Below are 27,078 nucleotides of genomic sequence, written 5' to 3'. Positions count from 1 at the left end.
TTTTAAATTGATTTATTTATTGAAAGCAAAGAAATTTAAAGAAAGAAGATGAATGAACTTCTAAAATAAACATAAACACCACTCGATTTAGTATTCTTATATAATGCAATCTTACCATATTATTATAATCCATGAACAAAAGTTGAGTTATGTGTGAACGAATATATTTTTAATTTATCCTGCAACAAGAATTCATTTTCTTTATAAAATATTTATATAAATATTTCAATGAAACTCAAATTTCGAATGCCAGCATAAATAAAGGTTGACGGGAGTTTATCAATGACACCATCGCCTACACTGCTGTATAAACTCATAAGTTAAGATAACGCCAAACGTCAATATCGTGTTGCTATATTTCAGGTATAAGACACATTACATTTTGGATCCACCTTTGCCAGCACATTGATAATATAGCGCATGTTAAGTTATATATATAACAAAAAAAAAATGGCAGATTTTGTTCTGCCGATTATTAATTACGTCGAAATTAATGTTTGAATGAATCCTACGCCTCGCCCACAGTAGTATAGAAGGGCTTCAGAGAGAGGGCACAACTCTATAACAAAATATTGTGAATAGTTTCAGTTCACTAAATTCTTGGAAAAGGTTTGGTTCTCAGGTTCAAAGTATTATAATTTTTAAATTCTAAGTATTAGGCGTCACTCAATAATACAATGTAGAATAATTTATTATAATTGTATTCTCTATGTATTATACGACGATAATATTCGGGAATAAGCCAGAAAAAAGGTTAATTTTCTGCTAAATAAATCGTACTTAGCGGAGGCTAAGTCGGAAAGACTACTTCCGAGTTTGGTAACTTCAGGAAAGCAGGATAATCCCGATTATAATCTCACTATATAGTTTATCTCAGTAGTACAATTATTATGTGGATAATTGAGAGCGTAATTTGTATTATTATAAATAAAAATAATTATACAATCAACTTGAAATCGATCCCAAAAATTTGTCTACATGTAACACGATATAAAATAATATTGTTATTTTAATATCAATTTTAATCAATATCAGATAATATGGAATCATGATGGGGGACCAGATCCTCGTCATAAATCTATTTAAACTAGGCATGCTTTGTTTTAACTTTTTAAAAATATGTATATTATGGTTTTTATTTTATTATTATACTACTGTACCCGCCCTGGCTTCCCACGGGTACAATAAGCCTCTATAAACTATTTATATACTGAAGCACGAATGTAAAAAGAAAAAATCTTGTTTTTTTCGTCTGGGAAAGGTGAAATTCTCGGCTTTTTTTTCTACTATAATATGCATGTACCCCACATGAATCACTCTGTTTATTGATGAGAATCGCATTAAAATCAATTGCGTATTTTAAAAGATCTAAGCCTGCAGATGGTGGGAAGTGACTTTATGTACTATGTAGAGATTAATTGAATAAAAAAAAATAATATTCGTCACTTCAGATTATGGGAGTGATACAGGAAATGAGAGTTCACTCAAACTTAAAAAAATAATTGAAAACATGGGTGCAAGCGCAAGGGAGAACAGCAATTTTTAGCAAGGTGAGATCTGGATTTCGTGCGCAGTCAGCTTCTATTTTTCCTTCTCATATTTGCCAATGTGGCCGAAATTCAAGTCGATATTATAGAAGATAATTTATTCTATTTTTAAAGTTTTAGTGGTAAATAAGTAACGTTTTTACATCAAATATACAGAGACTGCACCCTGCGAATGAAAAATAACCGTTAAGGACAAGCAAGTAAAATTGATTTAAAAAATCAATGAGAACTACTTTAATTAATCTTACTAGGTAAAGTTAAAGTTATTTTGTAACAATATAAACTATGAAACTAATATTATGAATTCGAAAGTAAACTGTCACGTCTAAATTTACCTCAATTTACCTTAATTGAAATTACGTCATCTCAATTTATAAGCCACTAAGCCGATCATGATTAAATTTGACAATAAAAAAGTAAGTGTGATTTTTTCTGACAAAAGTAAATATGACGACGAAGTCGCGAGGATTCGCTAGTAGGATTAATGATTATACTTTATATTAAAACGAGTACCTCATCAATATATCGTTGGCGTTTGTATAAAAGGGCCTCCTCTCAAACGCGACTTACAAGGATTCTACCTATCTTAAATTTAATATGAAGTAGTTTGGGAGTCAATAAATCATCTTTAAGGAACATATGCTGTCACGAAAATAAAAAAAAAATATCTGTATTACGTGTTATAGGCTAGTTTTACAGTAAATAGTGTCATTACTTAAATGTATTTAGGAAAATAAATTGTAATATTTTCGTGACAGCATATATTTTTTGTAATTTGAAAACACACTTTGACTTCTAGTAAAAACGAAATATACCGTCACTGAGATTTCTTACTAACTATTAAGTAGTTCCAAAATAAGATCGATATTTGAATATAGAATTCAATTGCATAGTCGCAAAGCACTATACGTCAAAGTATAAAAGATTTTTTTATTCAATACATTGATTAAATAATTGATTTTTTGTTCAATTAATTATATTGTTTCCAATTTTTTCTTTCTATGCGATTAATAAATAAAGAATTAGTATCTGTTTACGAGTTACCATTATTTAAAAGCAAAACTCATTCATTGTCCTGCACGTATACGTGTGTGATTATAGATATCAGTTATCAGCGAGCGGTTGAATATGCTGCAGCGCCATCTAGTTGTGATTGATAAAAAATTGGACCGTGCAATCACCTTGTCTATAAATATGTGTCAATATTTTCAATATTGTGATCGGTCATCGGGTTTCGAAGTCTAATAATCTTCAAACATATACGAACATCATTTTTTTTAAATAAGATAACTTAAAGAGATGATTGTTTTCTCTTCGGACTAAGATCAAACGGCGTGATTGATGGCAGAGCCAATCGCATCCAAACATATATACATAAATATATATATTTTTATTGTAAGTGACCATCGCCCACAGAAATTGATGTTATAAGAAATATTAACTTTTCCTCACATCCATGAGCCTGTAATTACAATGGGTCACTAATTCTCTAAACCGGAAAAATACTAAGTATTTCTATTTAGTGTTAGAATATCTGATGTGTGTATTGTATCTAGACAGGCTGCCACAAAACTATACTATAATTTTTTTTATAAATATAAATATAATGTAAACTTAAACAAAGCAATTGCTTCAGTATTCAAGTAACGCTGAAAAGGTATAACATAACATATATTGATTTGAGTAAAGGAGCCGTAGAGCAAATCTTAAGCACATATTAGGCGGACGTTACTAATAACTTTAATTACCATACGAAACAATGACGTGTTATCATGGTAGCGTTGTAACCTCAACCGATGACGCAGACAACTTATACTCCGAAGGCAATTGAAAACATATATTTTTTAATTAAGTTACCTCTAGCGTATCCCAATTTAAAAAAAATCCATTTCGTTCTTATTCGAAGTAGTTATGAAAATTTATATCTACAAAATATATTATGGTATAAACCATTCGATGATACCGATTGATTAAATAGATTATTTCGTTGATTAAAAATAAACATAATAATAATATAATGACAAAATTACTTTGCCGAAATACATTTTTATAACGACCATTAAAAACATTGTAGGTGCCTCAAAAACGCAGCGGTTTGATACATTAATGGACTCGACCAGATCAATATGTATTTGAACTTCAATTCCTACGCACATGAAATATGAGTGTAGAGAGCGACACTTCAAATGACGGTGAAATTTTGTTTTAACATCGAATAGTGTATATTTTAACGGAGAAGTGTCATTGTATATGATTCTTAGGAAATGTATATATTTTCAAAATACATACAGGAAATATATTAATTATTTTGGGTTGTGCACAGTTCCTAGGAAATTTGCTAATTAAAAATTTTTAAAAAATTTAATTTCCGATTGCCATTTGCTAAATAGCAATCAGAAAAGGTGTTATATTCTTCAAAGGGTTCCATTTTGAGTCACTATTCGAAATCTTAAATTAACGATTTTATAATGCTTTAGTATTGAGATTTCGAAACTAGGTGGCCTTCGGCACCACGGGATGTTCAGCACTATCTTCACGCCTTGGTTTCATGAGTAACTCTCTAGGGGTAAAACCGATAAGGTATAAAGTCAGAGTTAAAAGAGCGGGGTTTGTTTAATTTTATATATTTCCTAGTATCCTAAATAAACACATTGCACAGGAAGTATACTAATTTGTCTCGGAATTATGTAGAATTCCTAGTTATCATAAATTTCCAGCTACACAGATACTCGTATTTTAACGGCATAAATAAAACTACTCCTTTAATTCTACTAAAGATAACTGAGAACTACCTGCTTAGTTATATCTTATAAATCTTTGATTGATTACTAGATAAATGATTAAGTTGGCGGATTTATTGATATAAGATCGAGTAAGAGTTCATTAATCTTCATTAATTTAGACATTTATTGGTCAATCTTTTTAAAAATTATCTGCGACATCGGTTACGCCTTCATTATTAATGCGATATTTCCCTGTCACTCCACAACCCCGTCTTAACAAATCGATCGCTTAAGATACTGAAACTGTAGTATCGGTGAAGTCTAACTTTAAATAAATATGCAAGTATTTGATATGATGTTTTTATGAAACGATTTCTGGGAGTTGAATTTATAAATTTGATTAATGGGTTCCTCGTTCAATTTCATATTCCAAATCGTGGAATGTAAGTTTTATTTCTTATATAAACCTGACTTTATAATACCTGTTATCAATATATTATTTATAACATTACTTTCAACGATTACGTAATCATGCACCGTTTATAATCTATTCTATATTTATTACAGCGTAAATGATTTGGCTGAGCTGCGAGTTTGTTTGTAAAAGAAACATAAAAATTCCAACAAGATTCTAATTGTCTTTCTTTTTAAATATTTGGCCTTATCAGAGGTAATCATAAGCATCTGTGTTTTTTTAATACTTTTAAATATAGAACAGATTCATTGAATGCGCGTAACGATAATAAAAAAAAGAGATCGCGTTAACGAAGTAACGAACAGCTAATCCAGGACAATGACAAATTTGACTTAGATATTTAAATGCAAATAAATACGTTACAATCTACGTATTTATAAATATAATAGATAAAATAAGACACCACAAAATTAATATTACTAAGCTAATTTTATATTTCAAAGAAATATCAATTATATCACCTACCAAAGTCTTAATATTTTTAAATTTCTATGCATCATGGTGAACCTATTTTGTAAACACGTCGCCCGCCATTGAAGAAGCCTTAAAGACGGGACGTCAATGACGCACACTGCTTTTATATAAAAGAGAGAAGACTTATTAGTTCGACTGTAATAAAAATATCTTAACATTCAATCTATGTAATGGAGCGGGATAACATATATGGATTTATCTTTATTTATTTCTCGAACAAATCATCTCGATTCAAAGATTAAAAATTCTATGAATTTCTAGTATAAAAAGGTCAGCATCACATAATTCTCATGCACTCGGTAGCTAATTTTTATATCAATATTTTAATTATACACCTAACTTTTCTTTTTTAAATTATAAGGTGACTAGGCCGATGTTTTACTATTGCTTACATCCCGAATGATCCACCAACCTTGGGAACTAAGATAAGTCCCTTTCGCACGTGCTTTGGCTTACTCACTCCTCAAACCGGTACACAACAATGCTAAGCTTAGGCTGCTTGGCGGTAGAATATTTGATACGTGGGTGGTGCTTACCCAGATGGACTTGCTCAAAAGACCAATAAATAGTTATGGTAATATATATATTATTTGTAATTTTTATATAATATATATACTGTTTAAATTTCAATAAACACTTATTTGTTTCTAGTATTCGCCCGCGTATTTGCTTTCGATTGTGCGCGCGTGTTAGCCGTTGTTAGTTTTAGGTATAAAGAGCAGCCTATGTTCAATGGAGAACTCCAAGCTTGCTACATAATAATTTCCATCAAAATCACTTGAGTGGTTTAGCTGTAAAAGCGTAAGACAAACATTCAGAGTTACCTTCGCGTTTATAATATTACTATCGATTTCTCTGCCTATTATACAAAATATGTATAGTAAATTATATTTTACATAGACTATCAACGTTACGTATAAAAAAAAATTAAGGAATTTCTCGTAACTTATATAACATGATTTTATCCTAAAGTCTTCTCCGAAATTCGCTGCATCTCTGCATCATCTGCATCGCGGTATAAGGTTTTTGTGGTATACAAATTTAAGTATTTTCTTTTTTCAGTTTTAAAAAATTGTTTTCTGCTTAATAAGTACTGATATAACTGTCTCGTTCTCGCAAATGTTCTCATTATAGTCAATTACCCTATTCAGCGAGACTCACAAACACATCTAGAGCAGCCATATGATCTCCTTCGGCAATAGAACCATGTCTAAAATTATTCAGCATTTATTTAGGTATTATAACTATGAATCCATTTACTTAAAAACGCTGCATTTACTACGTGTTTTTAATAAAGTTTCAGTTTTTTCTAGTCCGAATATATTTAGAAAACTTTTTAACTTTAGAGCTTTTGAACGTCGTATATTTCTGTATGAAAATATATTTAAAAATACTCGTAAAGTTTTCACCTGACTCGAATTTTGTGCAACATATTTTAACGATTTTATGATGTTTCTTTATTTCTTATATCAAAGCGATAGTCATAACTAACACAAACAAAACAATATTGGATAATAAGTAACATATTATATATATATATATATATATATATTAAAAAAGTTCAATAAGTTTTATATACTAAATTATTGATTGGGTCTTAAAATTAAATATTTGTTTAATCATAATATAAAGAATTTATAAATACAAATGAATTGCAGACACATACTTATTTATTTGTTTAATTAAGAGTCGCCGATTGACCATGAAAAATATATGATACATAGATATTACAATAATCTATCGTATCTGTTTCTATTTATTCTGAACTTTAACTATATCGTTATAAATCACGGGAAAATTTTATCCCGAAATTAATGCAAGCTGCCAAACTGATACTATAAAGTACAAATGTAATAAAACATTTTTCATTCAAATGCCTCATTTATCATAGCCATTATTCACCATATTAAGACGTTCCATTAATAAATTTAAAACGAAACGAGCAACAGTGATCCGAGCTTTGTCTCTTTCTCACCTTTCACGCGTTCACGTGTATCTGACAGTGACAAGGGTGATTATAAGTAATACGACTTACCTACATTAATAACGAACAAACTTAGTGGTGATGTAATTCTGACATTTCTGTCACGCATCATTTCTCATCGGAAACAAGGTATATTATTGTTATTATTTATAGTCCTTATGTGACCCACAGCTGGGCAAAGGCCGCTTCACATAACCCTATCAGAGGCTATTTCTGGTCACATCTTTTACGCAAAGGTGCCATCTTTTCGGTTCATCTGGTCGTCCAAAGTGAGGGAACTAGTTTGTAACTGCATTGGCCCACTATTCGAATTCATTCGTATGACGTGGTCATGGCCATCTAAGCGGATTATATATTACGTAGATGATGTTATTCTGCACTAATTTTATGCGCATACTTTGATGTTTTCTGTATTTCGCAAACTCTTGGAGTCCAATGATATCGAATTTAATTTGATTTGAAGGTAAATCAGACGCTATGGTCTGATTTACCTTCAACTGAAATTAAATTATTATAATAATATATTAACATGTTTAGTCTATACTAAACATGTTTTCCGGACGCCAAGAAACGTAAAAGTTCTAACATTCGACAGTAGATCTTACAAAAAAAATAATTTTTTGACCGATTTATTTTTATATTGGCTCAAACTGAAATGCTGACCGAGAATTATGAATTAGAAATTAAATTTAAACGTTACCTGATTTATCTATAAAAAGTAACGGACATTTAATGAATAATAATTTGACTAATTATTATAAAATAATATATTACTTTTTTTTAATTTTATTATTATTTATTTAATAACAAATCCAATTTCCATAACAAGACGGGACAAAATTATTGCAGTCTTACAAGGCGTGTACGTTTAACTTACCCTATCTAACTTTAAATAACTTCAGAATATAATTTAAGGTTTGAAGGAAACAGATCGTCTCGAAACCACACCATACCAGCTTACCTTACAGAATGAGAAATATGCAGTAGCTGTGATTCAAGTAGAGTTAAAATTTATTATTAATGGAAAATGAAATTTATTCGTACAAATATATTAAACGATTTTTTTAATTGCAGTGATTTAGATATAAAATAAAATAGAATTCATTCGACGTATTGAACGTATGTTAGGTATGTTTGACAAATGTCGAAAACCGACTTTATCACAAAGGCAAGTTAAAAGCATTATGGTCTTATTTTAAAACCATTTTGAAGATAAACGATAACGCGAGTCTCCTTTACCAATATCTGTCAAGTCTCGATATTCTCGAATACTTAAATTGAGTTACAAACAGGAATGTTAAGTGATTTTTATTTATTTAATGTATTTTTTTGACAAGGATAAGCAATTTTCGAATTCATCCTTTGAAATGTTTACGTGGAAAATTAATGTTGAATTTATTTCATATTTATTTTTTAATGTTTTTTTTAAGCAAATATGGCGTATTTTCGGTGTAAAGAATGGTTTAAATTTATAGACATTAGGTCTATGTGCAGCGGTGACCAGGTGGCATATTTGCCCGTCCGCCTACCATTTTATAAAAATAGATAAAGGTTTTGTTTTAAAGCCGTCCACGTCAAAACTATTGCGTCAATGATCTAGGCACAATTTTTATCTTATATTGTTTTGCTTATAAATTTATTTCCAACTCAATCTCTATTGAGAATACAGTCCCTCGGAGTAGTAAATAATAAAACCATGATGTCATCCATTTGTACACGTAACCGAACCCCTCTAGGAGCTGCATAGATAAAATATTTTACGATGTCCCGACTCTCCTAAAACAGGCTGCCCTTTTTACTATTCAAAACATAAAATATTCGTACGTACGATTTCTGCTAGTGAAAGACTTCAGCGAATAATATTGGAAAACAAAACATTTATCTTTTAATAGCGGAATTTATTTTCGAAGTCCTCGTATATAAAATAGTGTTTTACTATTAATTCAATTTAATTTTAAATTTTACAAATGGAATATTTATCTATAATAAAAATGAGTAATTTATTAATCTTTAATTAAGAGTTATGTATTGAATATTCTACTTTATGCTGCGTCACCAATATATTAAAACTCCTCATATCCTCCCAAACTTTATTATTTATCCAATAATTTAAATAATTTTCAAAGCAAATTACAACAAAAAACATTCGTTCTCTTGTCCCGATTCAAGAAATACTTACAAAATAAATGAGCCATGATTGTTAAGCTTTAATTAATAATTTAGGAGAGGTCGCCATTATAAGAGGTTTAAGCCCTAATATTGATACGCTAATGTATAAAAAGTAAGCTTATAAATAAGCAATCAGTAGCCGTTTTGATTAATTTAAGTTAAATAATTACGTTATTAATATAAGTATATAAGGACTTCAATCTAACCACGAGATACATTTCATGACGTTTAGCTTTATTCATAAATAATGTAGTTCATGAAATTTCATTACGATATCTGTAGACGAACTCATTTTGATTAGTGAGTGATTAGTTTAGTAATGATATATTTTCTTCTTTTGATTCTTAAAACAATAATGAGATTAAGTAAGAAATCACTGTTTAACTACTTTTTCACACATTACAAACAACGTTTTTGAGGCTCAGTCATGATATTTGAATATAAATAATATGAAATTCACAATAACCGTTTTCGTTGTGAAGAAAATTCCGTGTTCCAAATATATATATATATATTTTTTTTTATGTTAGACGTGGCAAACGAGCAGGAGGCTCACCTGATGGAAAGTGACTACCACCGCCCATGGACATCTGCAACACCGGGGGGCTTGTAGGTGCGTTGCCGGTCTTTCAGGAAAGAGTACGCTCTTTTCTTGAAGGTTCCCAAGTCGTATCGTTTCGGAAAAACCGCCGGCGAAAGCTGGTTCCACAGAGTGGTTGTGTAGTAATAATCTACTACACACGTATCCAAAGAGCCGCATTAGACCGGCGTGGTTTAATAAGCTCCGTTCCTTCTTCTCAAGAGATCCAAGCTGTTTCAAATAGTTAAAATATAATTATTATTGTACATGCAAAATGGAAAAAATATATATATATCCCGCTGAGTTTCTTTCGCCGGTTCTTCTCAGGTCCGAGGTGTTAAATTCCGAACCGGTGGTAGACTTTTGACTATCAATGAGCAAGTGTAAACACTTCTATATTGAATAAAGATTTTTGACTTTGACATTGACTTTGATTATCCGTCAGTAGGATATTTACAGTTGAAATTACTTTATAAATGTAACTATACTAGCGGCAAGATACGATGGCCGTTTTGACACATTAAAAAAGTGATGTGAAATGTAAATTTATTATCGATATAATATATTCAAATCTTTGTTTTTTTGCAAGTAATTTAATTCAAGTTTTTGTTCCAAGTAGTATCTGATTAAAAAGGTTTAATAAAAATAAATATAAAATAAGTTAAAGTAATATATTCGAACGAAATCAATTTAAATCAAAAATTGGAATTAGAATGAATAACTTTATAAACACATTACATACAAGAAATAGGTTACTCTAACGACCGTAGGTACGTTCTGTTGCCTGTTCTGAATACTAATATTATTTCTATTATCTTTTTCTACAATAAACATATATAAATAAAATAAAATAATATAAATAATTTATAAAATAGATAAAATATTTACTGTCAACACAAATATAACACCGACTACGAGGTCGAGTGTGAGAGTGTGACGTACACGTTTACGCAAAAAAAAAAAAAAGTTATCTTCGCGGTACCCTAATATTTGTAGTTTAGAAATCACATTCGATAAATTTTATGACTAACTGCACGTCACTATTGACAATAAAGTACAACAATTTGCTCCTTTGATGTAATTATTTATTAAATACGAAACTTCATGAGCGGGCAAACGTCAAAACGGCCATCATAGCGTGCCGCTACTATAAAACTGATGTGTAAACATATTTTTTCTTTATACATAACCAATATTACTAAGTGTATATTTTATACATTTAATTTCTGTTGTATTTCCATATTACTGGGAACCACACTTGAGACAGAATAATTCAGTAGGAGCAAAATAATTTACTGGACTTTAGCGTGATAACTGTGGTGTTTATACCATATCTGTCTGTTCGTAATTTATTCGTCCTCATTTTATACTATACGAATATATATCCTCCTAGTAATATTAATAAAATGTATTCATTAACACTATTGCCTGCACTGAACACACAGGTGGGTTAATTTTCTCCTAGAATTTCTTGCCACCATTCCAAGCGTTCGAAATTTTTACGCAAGTTGTTATTTTAATATTGATCACATTACGTTAATATAACTTGTTCATTTAACAACGTTTTTAAAATTGATTAATGTAATTTGTATGAAGTACTTCTTGCTGTACTTAAGTGTTTCTTGCTGGATTTTCTCGGAAATCTACATTCTTGTTGACATTACTGGTTGACCTTACATTGAACCTAACAAACCACAAATTAAAAGTACTCAAGAGAGCCCTTTTGTAAAGATAAATACACTTGATTAAAAACAAACACGTTGATGACAACGTGCCAAAATAATTTGTCCTCGCCGAGAAGAACCGGAGTCGCCAATCAGTCTGAAAACATTTACGTGATAAAAATGATTCCGCGTACGAAAATACCGAAAGGTATTTAACTACATTTTCAATGCTATGTTTATTAAAGCTGACGAATTCAATTATAAGCCAATATACATAGAAACATAATTAATCCGTTGCCGTGTCAATATTTTGCCAAATATAATATAATATACTATTTATAACAAAAAAAAATTAGGAGTTAGTATCTCTTGATTTTCATACTGGAAAAATAATAATTCGATTGTAATAGTGCTCTATACAATTTCATCTTTGAAAAAGAGTTATTACTGAGTTACTGATACTCTACATTCGGGACAGTAAGTGAATTAAAAAAAAATCTTGTGAAATATTCATTCAAAATTGCTCGTAAAAACCTCATTATATCAGGTATATTTTGATATGACAACATTTTTTTAATTAATGAACACTTTATATGTGATTGACAATTTATTTTATACAAGCTAATACCTAACATGTATGTCAATTCGACAAAGCCTCGCGCCACACCTCCTGTTAGGTGATGGTATTCTGCCAGAAAGCGGCACGCAATTGCCAACAAACTGTACAAAGTTTTAACTCGATCGGGCACGGTACGTGAACACTTAGAATACGAACAAAAACAAGAATTCCATTTCCATTTATCATTCTAAATTAAAAAAAACAAAATAGTTATAATAGTGGCATTAAACATCCAATAAAGCTATAAAAAATATTTTCATTATATTAAAACCTTGAAGTGGATGATAATATATGATAATCAAAATCATTATTAATGTATTGCAAAATATTTTAATTTATAATCTTATCATAATTACATACTGGTACAAAAATGTATGTATATTTTGATATTAATATTTTAACGTTTTTCGCGTACTCGATCCTCGAGGGTGTCGTAATAAACAAACATGTCACGTAGAGATCTAAAGCGAGCATAGAAACAAAAACTAGAAGTTGTAATTGCTTTTATCTTAACAATGAAACAAAATAAACATCATTCGAGAAACAGTTTAGGAATATATTTTAAAGTTTTAACCTTTTTTATTACAATACAAGTAATATATTTCACATTAACACGAAGCTTCAAACCTTATTGTGAATTATTTATATTCGATGTATAGTATGTAGATAATTATACTTTAATATTAAAACGACTTAAGATATGTATGCAAAAAGACAAACTTCTTTTGTCGAGATCTTTAAGTTCAATGTCACCATTACAAAGAACGGAGATGAGTGGATAGAACACGTGATTCTTAATCGAGGGTCACGAGTTTTGATCCAGACAAGCGCTATTGTGTCTGTATTCTCGTGTTCATATGTGAAGGAAAGCTAAGGAAGAAAACTTGATATCTATACGTGTACAAATTCTGTCAATTCTGTATTTACCAGGCTGTTAATTTATTATACATAACATTTATATGTAAATATACATAGGTATACATATAGACATCTATAATTAAAATACGAACCTAAAACTAGAAGCATGTTTTAATTAAAGTCTCGTAAAGATTATCAATCATTAATTGTCATTTCTACGTTACAGTAAACTGTGTATAGAACACGTACAAATACAATATCCTTGAAATTAAGTTGTCGTTCTGATTTTTTTCTCAGAGTCGTATCATTTTGAAGAAACGCAACATTAAAAGGCAGGTGAAATCACACAATTTCTAGGTCGACGTCTTTAATATTTTTAAACACATGAAAAGACATCCTACCGGTGTACTGCACCGATTTAATGATTTTCCTGCGGTACAAATTCTATTTACTTCCATATTAAAGATATCTAGCATTTTAAAGTTGTGTTTTGTAAGGTGTGACTTCGTCAAGGTGCTCTGTCAACCTTGACTAGCCCTTGTACTATTGAATAAAAGGTTTTATGATATTTTTTCTGTACTAATCATATTAAACGTTAGATCTGTATGTAATACTTGCTATTTTTACATATCCTTGCTGAATAACCCTAGCAAAAATAGTCTTGGGTCATGTAACAGGATGTATTAGCTCTAGGTAGACCACTTAGGAACTCGTGGGAATCGCTTGGCCTGTAGTTGAAAATATTAGTACATGTTTATACCTTTATATTTACAACAACATGACATTAACAGCCTGTAAATTTCCCGCTGCTGGGCTAAAGCCTCCTCTCCCTTTGAGAAGCAGGTTCGGAGCATATTCCACCTGCTCCAATGCGGGTTGGTGGATACACATTTGGTATAATTCGTTGAAATTAAACACATGCAGGTTTCCTCACGATATTTCCATCCATCGCTAAGCACGAGATGAATTATAAACACAAATTAAGCACATGAAAATTCAGTGGTGCTTACCTGAGTTTGAATCCACAATCATCGGTTAAGCACGCGTTCTAGCCACTGGTCTAACTCATCAATTTATTTAAAAGTTTCGAATTTTAATTTTTTCTCGCTACACTAGCTTAAATATACATACGAAGTTATGATGTATTGTTATATATTTATGACAGGGTAGGACGAATATTTATAAATAAAGATAAAATAGTGTTACTATGAAATAAACGAAACAAAGATAGCTATTATAAGTTTAATATTTAAAAAATCTGAGTTATCTAAAGGACATATAAGATTACGAGGTACAAGATTAATGAATAAATGAGTATTTGCTTTATTGAATTTATGAGAACGGTAACCAAAAGTTCGTAACTCCTATCCTTTACATTTTGGCGCAGCAGTTACCCATTAATATCAGTTTCGTCGAGAATTAATGGTTGACTAGATCACATCGACTATCCCATGTATATGCCTCGTCAGAGGATCGAACTCCGACGGATGGGATGAAATTATAACCCTATTTAAATGTAACTTGGACTTATTTACTCCGATTCTTTAATTAATGTTCACTTGATGGCTTTGTATACCTCTCTGGATAAGTTTCCACCCATTAATATACAGACATTCTACCGATAAACACCAAATCTTAGTCCTGTTGTGTTCCGTTTTGAAAAGAGAGTTAGCTAGCGTCATTACAGGCACAAGGAACATAACATCTTAGTTTCCAAGTTTTGTGGCACATTGATGATACGAGTAATATTTCCTACAGTGTCAATGCATATAAACTGTGTTGTCCACCATCAGGAGTCCGTTTAGGGTAAAATATATTATAGTATTAGTATAAAATTATAATACGCTTAACACCGTAACATATAATATGTTTGTGTATGAACTTTTTACTTTTGGGAATAATAAGAAGTGTGCACAAATGTTTTACTAGAACTTTCGCTCTGAACAATTGTGAGCAACTTCTAAAATGTGAAAAAAAACAAAATCGCAAAATGTTCTATTTATTGTAATAAAAACTATATCCTTAATTGAATAAAGTTATTTCTTCTTGTTAAAATACGACAGAGATTATTATTTATCTTAATAAAATTTGGCAACTCCAACGAACTCCTCAAACACTCAAATTTTATTTAACACTTACTTAATGATTTTATTCGAGAGAATTTCGAACTGGACGACTTTCAAACCCCACTGCTTACGACTAATATGAAATTAAGATCATAAAAAAGTGGTTTAAAAAGGGGATGTATCTGATTATAAAGGATTATTTTATGTATGAGCCAAGATAACTCAGTGACTAGAACACGTGAATATTTTTGGGTAGAATATACAGGGTCAATTCCGAGCACGCTGATACGAGATTATTTAGCGTTAGCCCCGTAGTGGAACATAATTCTCCTTTTTACATTATTGTTTTTATTATATAGTGCATTGATTTATAAAATTACACTTGATTCTGACTTTGAAGATGGACTTGATTGGATGGCAACAGTAATGTCTCCTTGGAGATACAATATAAATAAATTAATAATAATACTGCTATACATTCGTAATCAAATGGCGCCAGGATAAAACAGATACAGGCAGGCGCCTGTCAAATACACCGACTTGCGTGTTTTCAAGTATCATTTTACAATCCCAATACTTCGTCCGTGGTTGCCCGCGGCATTTTAACATCTATATATTTTACCCTAAATCACCTCTTTTGAACTCATCAGATAAGCTCTTAGGATATAATAACCGAGAGGGAACCACGAGCACAAGTAGAAACAGGGCGATCCTTCTAAGACTCTTAAATTGTCACTTAACGTACGCGTGCCTAGAGGCCCTCTGAACGCTTTTATTCTTAAGACTATTCTGGAATTCTGCTTTCGAAAAATATTGATTGCGGTAAATAATTAGCGCCAAACAAAAAAATCTTTAGAACAACAGATAACGATCGGCACAACGCTACGAACGTACGCTAACAGGCGCTCTATTGCTCTCTTTGTTTTAATCAATGCTGTAATTACTTTTCTTTCTCACTTATGTTATGTAAATAGAACTTTTAACTAGTTCATATTTGATCCAATACATAATAGTCGTTTCGTTCTATTAATATTGGAACACTTAAACGATAGCAGTCGAGTTTTTGTGTATGCTAAATATTTTAAATGTATCCGGTTTCGCCAATACCTTTCCTCACTTACAAATGTAAACTTCATATAACTTTGGATAAATCTTAAGTCTTAACCGAAATATACTTTAATAGCTTTACATTGTATAAATAAAAGTCACTTCCCATCGTCTGTACACTTAAACGTTTAAAATTAGCCATCGGAATTTAATGCGGTTTTCATAAATAAACAGAGTTAACCAAGATAAAAGTTTATATATATAATACATGCATATTATGGTATGAAAAGCCAAGAATATCAACTTTCTAGAAAAAATAAGGATTTTTTTTCTTTCTAAAATTGAGAAAAGCTAGGCACGGTGGTTAGTAGATTATTGAAATATTTATAGTTAGTAGTAATATTAACTTCATTATATTTAATATAAAATATATCATGTCATAAATAACAACAAAACCTAAGAAGTTAAAATTTCTAAAGTAACTAACTAAATATACAAGAAACACAAAATATTTAATAATAAAAAAAATATTTTTTTTCCAGTAGTCGAAGATAAAACTGAGTTCAACCCCAACATTAACTATTCTACTTTAACACAAACTTCATAAATTTTAGTAAAAGTAATTTCCAAGCTAATCATAAAATAAACATTTATATGTACAAATCTTAAGTTCAATACAAGTTACTTGACCCGATTTCTTTTAACTGCTGTAGCAGAACCCGCATCCCATGCTTAACGAGTGTTGAACAAACAGCCCACAATGGTTTAACAGGTAACTAACCTAGAGAGCAATCAAGAAACTGCCTTCTCGCTTCAATAAGCCGCATTCATTCCATACATGCACATACAGTCAATTGGAAGTGAATAGGAGACGGAAATGATTATCATGTCGCTTTTTAACATTTTCTATCTTTTTACGATAATATACTAACTAATACTATTTAGCGGACGAAGTTTCATGATGAATTTGCTTTTTCTGAAAAGTAAAACGATGCGCTTTGTACTAAACTGAACTGCTCAACCGCAAATAAAACGATACTTGAAGTTTATTACTTTATTTATATCTGATATTCACTTGTATAAAGATTTTTTTTTATTATGTGTCTCAATGTATTTGTCGAACTAATTTGTCGAAATCTCTTGTTTCTCTTAGGCATTCTGGGCAGTAATTTTACCGCCAAACATCAATACTTAGTATTGCTCTCCGGTTAGAATGGTGAGTAAGCCATTGTAACTACAAACACAAGAGACATAACATCTTCGTTACCAAGATTGGTGATACATGCCGACGTAAGAAATGGTTAATATTTCTTCAGCCCCAATGTCTATGAATGTTGGTAGCCACTTACCATCAGTTAGACCATTTTCGCTTAACCATACCACTAAAAAAAAAAACCAGTACATATTATACAGTGTTAAATAAGAATACCTTAACTTTAAATGTTATATTACGTCATTAACAAACAAAACAAAATCTATTTTGATATTTTAATTGTGCTATATTATCTATGTTTAAAATAATAATAGCAATGAAGTAAATATAAATGTTAGTCTTGCAAGCAATAACGGTCTCTCATTAATCACCTATTTCCCTCCGTTCGGGTGCTACAGATTTAAAATTATGACAGGTATGTTTGTTATGCTATAAAAGCATCTACTGAGTACAGTTTTTATGACAGTCGCCTTCCAAGAGTTTCTTTATCACGACTATTTGCCATACTGGATGGTCATTTATTATGACTAAATTTTACTGCAATGTACTTCTGGATTAAATAATTAACCGTCTTTAGAGATTTCCTTACGCATCTAGATTTAGATCTAGGTGAGTAAGATAGTAACAATCGCTATCTCATTTTTTATATGGCAGTATATTCGAGACTATTTATTGGTTGGGGAGTTGTGCAAACTTTGAAGTGTGAGTGAGTAATCATAGCTACAGGCACGAGGGACCTAACATCTCAGTTCTCAAGGTTGGTGACGCCTTAGCGATATAAGGGATGGTAAATTTTTCTTACATCGCCAATGTCTATGGGCAGTGGTAACCACTTACCATCAGATTGTCAATTTTCCCAACCACCAACATATGCTATCAAAATAAAATATAAGATCATAACCCATGCGTGTTTAAAATAAATACTCTATACAAATATTTAAGCAAAAGCAAAACAGTTCAGTGCCTTTTTCTCCTTTTTCGTCGACCGAAAATTTATTTTTATTTGACAGCGATTAATTTAATTATACATAAAAAAAATTGATACAAGACAAATGTGCTCGATACGTGCAAAATCACATCGTATGCTTCACTCAAAATTTCAATACTAATTATAGTCGGATTTCGATCTGAGCGTACATTAATTGTATTATAGTTTATTTACAGTGCAACTGTAGCCTTACCATTTGAAAAGGCTACAATGCAGAACTGTCCAAAAGGCAGATACAACTACCTTGATAGTAATTATTGTACTCCTTTGTTTGAGTTCCTTTGACGTAGGGTTACCATAACCTGTACGAGTAACGAAACAACTTGTACTGTGTTTCAGCGCATTCGAAGTTAGAAAGGACTTATACCGAGTGAATTTTGTTCTTCTTTCTGCATATCACCAAACTTTACTTATAATAAAAAGGCGAAGAGAGGTTATTTGTTGCTTCGAACACATTTATGTCAGAATCTACTGTCTAATTAAAAAAAAACATTTGTGTTGCAAATTTAATGATCAAGCTGTAGAATGTAGACTATATCTAAGTTTCTCTTAATATATGTAGGATTTACAATATCATTTGAATAATAAATATATACAGAACGCTGATAAAGCTTAAATTAGTTGAAATTATCTCTTTATCACTTTGATTTGAAATTAAATAATCTTTATAGAGATGGTTAACTACTTCAATACAACATAAGTCACTGTCTCCAGAGGCACAATTCCAAACTAATATCTCCTCTTTAACAAACGATGAAATTCGAAATTTGGTTGTAATGTTTAATGACTGAAAATTTAAGTGATAATTATTTCAATTTGAGCTTTAAATTTGAAAAAAAGCTGTTTATATTATGTAAATACAATTTAGTTTTATTAATTTACAAATATTTATTCATGGAATCTTATTACACTTAACATTCGTTTCTGTGTTGCAAAGGATTTAAATTTTAAACAGAATTAAAAATCGACTTCGACAATTTACTTTTAATTTAAGCTTAGATACTCTGTTTACATTCACTAAGCAGTTCTATATGGAAAACTTAATTTATTTATTTTATAACTTTCAACAAATTCCTACTTAAAAGTTCTAAGGAGTCCGATGTTTGGAAGTGTCAAGATTTCAGTTAGATAATTTCAATACCCTGTATCTGTGTATCTTGTATATAGGTGTGTCCTTTCAACGGAACTACATGAAGGATAGGTAAGGATACATAAGGATAGAACAAATTTCGCCCTGTTGTATATTCAGGATCAACATAAAAATTCGAAATACATTTTACATCACTACGACTCATTGTACGAATCCGTAAGAGCACTAGACTTACAAAAGCATAACCCACTTAGACAGTGCAATTCATAACAATAAAAAACTTATTTCCTAGCCCCCAGAGATATCAGACGTTATTTGTAGATTTTATTATTCGATTAGTGTTTGGTATTTGAAAAAGACTCGAGTAAAATAATATAAAGTTACTAACTTTCGATTTTATCTTAATCAGTTTTCAAGTCACGATGTTAATCGACATTTTTGTCACGAATCGGTGCACGACTTCAACGTAAAAACGCTATTACATGAATTAGGTGAAAAGAAACCAACGCTCATTTAATGTCCTTTCGTGTCAATCCTATTATCTGACAAAAAGGACTTTACCCTGGAAATGTTTCTAAATAATATTCAAAGGCAGGTGTTTTAACGGAATCGTGGTTTAGGGTGTGTTCGCAATTGGCAAATATAACGTGAGTCTGGTGTTCTATTTATATTTCACGCGTGTGTGGATGAATAATACATGAAACACTAAAATATTTTCTTTATGTAATAGGTACATACTCAATATATCTTTATTCGATTATGATACTGTTTAGAGTGTAACCTCAGTTTTTAGTTTATATTTTTTATTTTAAATTAAGATTATGAAAAATCGATTTTTAAAAATAGTATTTTTGATATATTGACTTTGAGTTGCAATTGATATAATAAGATTCTATGATCGTTTAATTTACCTCGCATAATACTGCTCTGTACTACGATATTTTTGATATAAACAAAAAATCACGCGAGCCATGTGTTGTCATGTAGTATTTTATTTCAAAGTAAAAACATTTAACTGGTCGGCAAAAATGAGACCACAAAACAAACGAAAACCGGCAGCTGTACGTGGACATGTTTGGTTTTCTATCGTTAAGCGCTTTAAAGCGGCTCATTGTTTTCCCCCGCTACCGTTCTGTAAAGACGTAAAACAACATTACATTTTGGGTTTATGTAACACGTCATCTATATAACTGTAATCGCCCATGGCATATTTACTACATGCTGTTAAATTAATCGGATAACAGTTGAATATAAATAATAATAATAAATATAATCAGTAAAAACTTGTATAGTTATTTAAAATAAACAAAAGTTATAAGAGCATCATGCCGTTTGCCGTCACGGCATACAAATCGATTTTACCCTCAAGATGTATATTGTAGGCAGATCGTTTAACTGTAAAAATATATATGCCCATATGCTCGTCCGCCAACCTATGCCATAAATAAACGAGAATGTGGAGACTTACCAATAAATATTGTCAAAGGGAAAGGAAATGTTGGAAATATTTGAAATGGTGCTAAAGTATATGTCGAATATACCAGACATATGAGATTGTTATATAAATAACTATAAAAATTAATTGAGTATACATTAATTCAGTCTGCATTGCTGCAATAATTAAATCTAAGAACTTCAAGAGTAATTCAACAAACTGTTGCTAAAATCGAGTATATTACCTGTACATGGGCAGATAGTTGATGTAAGCTGAAGTTTCCAATCGGATTTCAAAGTCAGACAGTACAACCAGTGAAATAGAATTTGTATTGAAGTCAAGAAGTTATTAAAGTCTTAGTTAGCACCAGCGAAATGAACAAACTTAACAAGGGAAAACAGAAATCCTAGCCACTCTGAACTATTGTTGTCGATAATCATATTGTAAGCTCAACAATGTTGATGAACATTTCACAATGATAACTTTGATTTCATAGTAATGCCAAAATACATTTATAAATATTTTGTAATATCGGTGGGAGTGGACTTTGTACCTATCCAGACGGGTAGATACAAAGTCCACTCATCAGATATCCACCGCGAAACAGCAAGAAAATTCGAATGATTTTCCGTTTGAAGGGTGAGTGAGCAAGCCTAACTAGAGGCAAAAGGGACTTAGCTCTCTTTATCATTCGCTACGTAAGGAAAAGTTAATATTTATTTTATAGCCGACGGTGACCACTTACCAGCAAATGACCAATTTGCTCGTCGTTGTATCAATGAAATCAAACCCCGAAGCTAAAGTAAACCCATCGTTTCTCTTTTTATTATTTATTGAAATAAATTACGTTAATAATTCGTGTACAAATTTGTGTTTACTTAGTTGAAGAAAACCTACTTAAAAATTAAGTGTATGATTTACAAACGAGTCTTAATAAAGTATTACAACGTGTTACCGTATTAGGTAAGCAAATGAAAGATATATAATTTACGTAACTTTGAATGTATTTCTTAATTCAAAACCATAAAATCGTTCATAATAAGGTTTTTGATGAATAAACCTTTTTATATTGAATACCTGAATATTTGCAATAAATATTCTGTGAAACGAGCTTGGGAATATTTTTACATTGTTGTTAATATGTGACCGAGAAAGAGATAATATATAATACAATTTATATGTATATTATTTCACAAGTGATCTATAGCTTCGGCTTTCTTTGATAAGATTTATCTACTTAGAGCTTCATCGTCATGACAACATACAATTATTACTTGTCCAAATATAAAAAAAGCATTTAAACAAGGTTATATTTCTCTGGTCAATGGTTGGTCTCAATCATTCATTGCTAACAAAAATATAACATACATTGATTCGTGAGATAAATGAGGCTCAACTGGATGATATCTTGTCTTATTACAATAAAATAAGTCAATCTCTTGTCGCATAAGATGTGAAACATCCAATATGTCACCGTAGTATTAAGTAACATTATATAATATATATAACATTATATCCTCTCGAAAATAGGATGGTACCAACTGACGGCTAACTCAAGTACCACCCGCGCTCATTGGTCAAATCAAATCTTCACGAAATCACAGCAGTAATGCCAGAGGAAAGATATTACACAATAATGACGTGTGTTGTCTTTAGCAGTATGAACATAAACTCTATTGTTAATGTTTCTCTTTGAATGTGAGTGTGTGTGTGTCAGAGTGTCTGTAATGTCGTTTTTATTGTATTTCTTATGCATATCTCTAAACTTTAACTGAGCCAAATTTCATAGCACTCCGTCCGCGTAAATTTATTAAAAATGGGTGCATATTTTTTGGTTCGTGTATCATATATATTAATTATTAGTATTGAAACTTGAAACATGAATATATTGTTGGTTTTTGGTTTGAAAAAGCGTATAAATGATAATAATTGTACATTGACGACGAATAAAATTAAGTCATTAATTGAGTTCATATAATACATTACCTACTATTTAACAAAATATTTTTTATGAGATATTTATTTCACGGAACATACAGGAATTGTTCCGCAAATATAGAATTTGTGTCCGAAAGTATTTACTTGTCATGTTTATTTATTTATTTTAAAAACTTAGTTTTATATTTTAAATAAAATAAATATATATAAATTAACTAACTGATAATAAGTCATGAAATAAAATATAAGCAATTATAGGCTTTTATTAGCTCGATTATCGATTAAAATGCTTGTTTTAGTAGAAGATGTTTTTGCTTATTACGAAGTTACGAAGACTCAAATTGTTTTTGTAGAAATTAACTTATAATATCGATACCAAATATTTAGTGTTTATTTTAATCTGCCAATTTCAATAATAATCACAATATAGTCGCAACATTTTTTACGACTTGAGGTCATAAAAGAATAAGCAAACTACACGTAAATTGATATGTCTATTACGTATGAAAATTAGGTTTATTAGAGCTACGATACTATTGACTTGATCCATTAAACCGGTCGCTGATTGGAACCGCAATGCCAGTTTTACGAGAATGCTTCGGTATACGCCTCTCACCTCCCAAATACATTGCTTTCAATAAATGATGCAACTCCCTGTGCCTTAAATATAATATTACACGCAATATTCACACATCGATAATATTAATATCGATCAAGGCCTGGAAAGACGACTTTCGAATTTCTACAGACCGCCTTCAGTCTCGCCAAGACAACCTTTTACGACTACTTTCAGTCGTAACGCAACGTTCGAACTTCCCATTGTGTCAAATTAGGCATTATAAAACAAACAAGATTGCTTCATACATTTTTTTATTATTAAAAATAAAAAGCTATTTATAATACATAAACATAACAGTCGCAGTAAATACTTAAATTTGAACAACATTAACACTGTGCACTAATAACGAGTAAACATGATAGGCGATAATGAGACAAAACAACATTTTACTTAAGCTATGTGGTAGAACATTTACATCATCTACGGATGAACGCGGAGAGATGACTATATACAATACGTTCAAACGCAGACGGCCAAATAAGTTTTTTTGATTTTAGCATTATTAAAATATTGTTTAAATTATTTTTTTCGCTCAGCAATAAATACAGTAAACAGTTGTTGTATCCTACCACCTAACTTAATCGTTATAGCTTAGTGAAGGGGACCAGCAACGTGACCAGGGGGACCGTATTGTGAGCTAGTTGCACCACCGTGTCCACTGATGGATCCGCTTGCATCACCACCGCTAGCTCCAAAGTCAGAGGAGATTTCAGCTCCACCATGGCTACCAGCGCCGATTAAGGATGAGCTATCGATACCGGAACTTCCGCTAATATCAGCACTGCTAATACCACCGCTGAGTGAACCACCTTCGAAAGAACCACCTCCGATAGAACCACCTCCGATAGAACCACCTCCGATAGAACCGCCGCTGATATCACCACCACCGATAGCACCACCGCCAATACCAGAAGACTCCTTCTGTGTCTGGTATTTGATGAAGTATACTTCGGGTTTGGAAGGTTGAGTAGGCGCAAGTGTGGGAATAACGATATCAGGTTGTTCTTCGGGCTTCTTAACCAAAACGTATACAAGAGTTTTCTCTTCGTTTTGTTGTTGAACAGGAATGATAGGAGCAACAGGAGTGGGTGGAGTTGGAGCCTTGATAAAGATGATTTTGTAGTGTTTCTGGGGAGGAGCCACAGGAGTGATGCGGGGAAGTCTCTGCTCTTGGGGTTCTGGTGGAGGAACGTGAACGTAAATGTGCTTCTGTACGAGTGGGGCACCAGAGAATCCACCGGAGATTCCTGAGAATCCAGCATCACCAGCGAAACCACTGCTCAATCCGCTGCTAAGTCCACCGCTGAGTCCTCCGCTAAATCCACCGCTCAGGCTGCTACTGGAGAACGAGATTCCGCCAGAAGATTGGCCACCGCCCAATGATAATCCACCAGAAGAGTGACCTCCTAAGGAAAGCCCGCTTGAATGACCTCCACCGAGTCCAAGAGACGGAGTTCCATAGCTGCTAGAAGGAGCCGAGTAGCTGTATCCTACGGGAGGTTCAGGGCGGCCATAGGCCAACGCCACACAGGCGAGTACCTTTAAAAGAAGAAAAACAAATTAAGTATATCAAAATGTTAAGTATCCTCATCAATCTTCTTTAATAATTGTAAGAAGATTAATGAATCAATGTCAAAACGGACAACATTTTGGCTAATCGAGCAAAATAAATTGACAAGAATTATTTAATATAAAATAAATTTGGCAATGTTATAGATTTTATCTAAACCATCAAACGAATACATAGTATAAGGAACTGTTACATCACGTCGGTGCTTTTAGTGAACCGAATTACGCAACGATCAATATTAGTAAGAACAGACACAGAATTCAGACTACCACGAGTGATACATTGAGTGTTAATATGAGTACATAGTGAAAGACTCGGTAAAATTAACATTGTACTGATACTGAATATAAACATCCAATGTTGTTACATTAACATATAAAATGTACTCTTTTCAAAACGATTTATTTTTTTACTTTTAAAAAGAATATACTTTTTAAAATTATTTTAGTGAAAATATTTTTCTAATCTACTTAAACTTGAACTTGATGAATTTATGAATAAAAAAAGTTCAATGCTTGTTACAACAATCAGTTATCACATATTTGACATTTCTTTTTCACTTTTCTAGATAAGAGTGTCATTATTTCACTCCCTAGAACACATTCACAAAATGTTACCAAACACAATTTGGCACTACAATCCATGATCCATTATCGTTTATTCACTGATCACTGCACTTAAAACTCACATAATACCTGTAATGCATATATGACTATAATAAAATAACAGAAAAATATATCAAATCGCATGTGCCAAAGTGTATTGAGTAATACTAAAAAGAAGAAAAATATTATTTTTATATTATGATCACGCGAGCAAACTTACCACGAAAGCGCGCATATTGTGCGTGGCTGAAACGGCTCTGACTTAGGAGGACTTCGCTGCTACGGCTTAAATATCACTGGTAAGAACAACCCCACTTTTTGGAGATGTTCCCTTGTGAGTGAGCTCGTGTTAACTGATGTCATTCGCCACACCGACCCGCGCTTAAATACTAAACTGCTCATCTCGTCAGAACACTCCATCCCTACGAGCATTTCACTTGGTAACGTGCAACTATCGTCATTATTTAACAAGTATACGGTCCTTTCTTTTCGACGAGGTTCGTTTGTTGGCGCGCTCGCATTCGATACGGTGCCTTAGCGTCCACCACTCGCCTCCAAGCTGTGACTTGCTCGTAGTTGATCATTGATACGGTTCATATTAGCTCGTACACATTCACCGTATTAAAACACTGACGAAATATCGATATTTTTTTTTTTCTGAAAGATGCTCTTTTGTTTTGATAGTAGAGAATGTTCGTATTTTACCTTCTAATATGTTAAGCGGTAATAGAATTTGTAACGCAGTATTCACGTGAATTTGGCATATTTTTAATAATGTTAATAAAGTACTTGTTAAATAAACGAATGTATATAATATATAAATTCAAATATGTACATTACGCATTTCTTTACAAAAGAAATCATGTTAAGCTTTAATTTTTTTATTTTTTACGAATATATTTGTACCATCGACGACATGACGCATAAAGCATAATACCAATTAAACATCGGCATTATACTAAAAAACTGTATCAAAATAATATACCTTACATTAATAAATTTAATACCGTCTTAAAACATAAAAAAATCAACTATAACAGTAGTTAGTAGTTTTATATTTATAAAACAATATGAAGAATGATATTAAAAGCGAACGAAAACATATTAATACGATTCACATTCTGAGCGATACATAAACGAACTGAGAATCAAATAAAAAAAATAAGAAAAACTACTTATTAATTCAAGTTTAAAATAAATGTACTAAACAATATTAAAATAAAAATACAATAAACCAACGGAACCATGCTTAAATTTTCATTCTGCTGCCTGTTTTAAATGCTTCCAAAATTATAAAACAATTTGTAAATACATAATATACATCCAGTTAATTAGGTAATTACTTTATTCAACATAAGACCATGAATCACAAGCTAAAAAAAAAATTATAAACGTTTGCTGGAACTGTAAATGC

The 27,078-nt window shown here is 31.4% G+C and overlaps 2 protein-coding genes and 1 long non-coding RNA gene across 4 annotated transcripts in view; 2 read left to right on the top strand and 1 right to left on the bottom strand.

Moving 5' to 3' along the window:
* The window catches only part of LOC113404070 (uncharacterized), a 282,204-nt gene that overhangs the window by 106,805 nt on the left and 148,321 nt on the right, over nt 1-27,078 (top strand). The window lies entirely within an intron of this gene.
* LOC113404050 (frequenin-2) overlaps nt 1-27,078 on the top strand; it is a 178,136-nt gene that overhangs the window by 84,831 nt on the left and 66,227 nt on the right. The window lies entirely within an intron of this gene.
* On the bottom strand, nt 23,723-26,016 carry LOC113404048 (keratin, type I cytoskeletal 9). The gene is made up of 2 exons (XM_026644792.2): nt 25,885-26,016; nt 23,723-25,028 (listed from the first exon to the last, which is right to left on the bottom strand). The coding sequence occupies exons 1-2, from the start codon at nt 25,897-25,899 to the stop codon at nt 24,081-24,083; spliced, it is 963 nt and encodes a 320-aa protein (XP_026500577.2). The 5' UTR covers nt 25,900-26,016; the 3' UTR covers nt 23,723-24,080.

The sequence above is a fragment of the Vanessa tameamea genome, chromosome Z, assembly GCF_037043105.1.
Source record: "Vanessa tameamea isolate UH-Manoa-2023 chromosome Z, ilVanTame1 primary haplotype, whole genome shotgun sequence".
NCBI classification, from domain to species: Eukaryota; Metazoa; Arthropoda; class Insecta; order Lepidoptera; family Nymphalidae; genus Vanessa; species Vanessa tameamea.
Note: the sequence above shows the minus strand (reverse complement) of the source record. Positions and strands in the feature narration are given on the sequence as shown.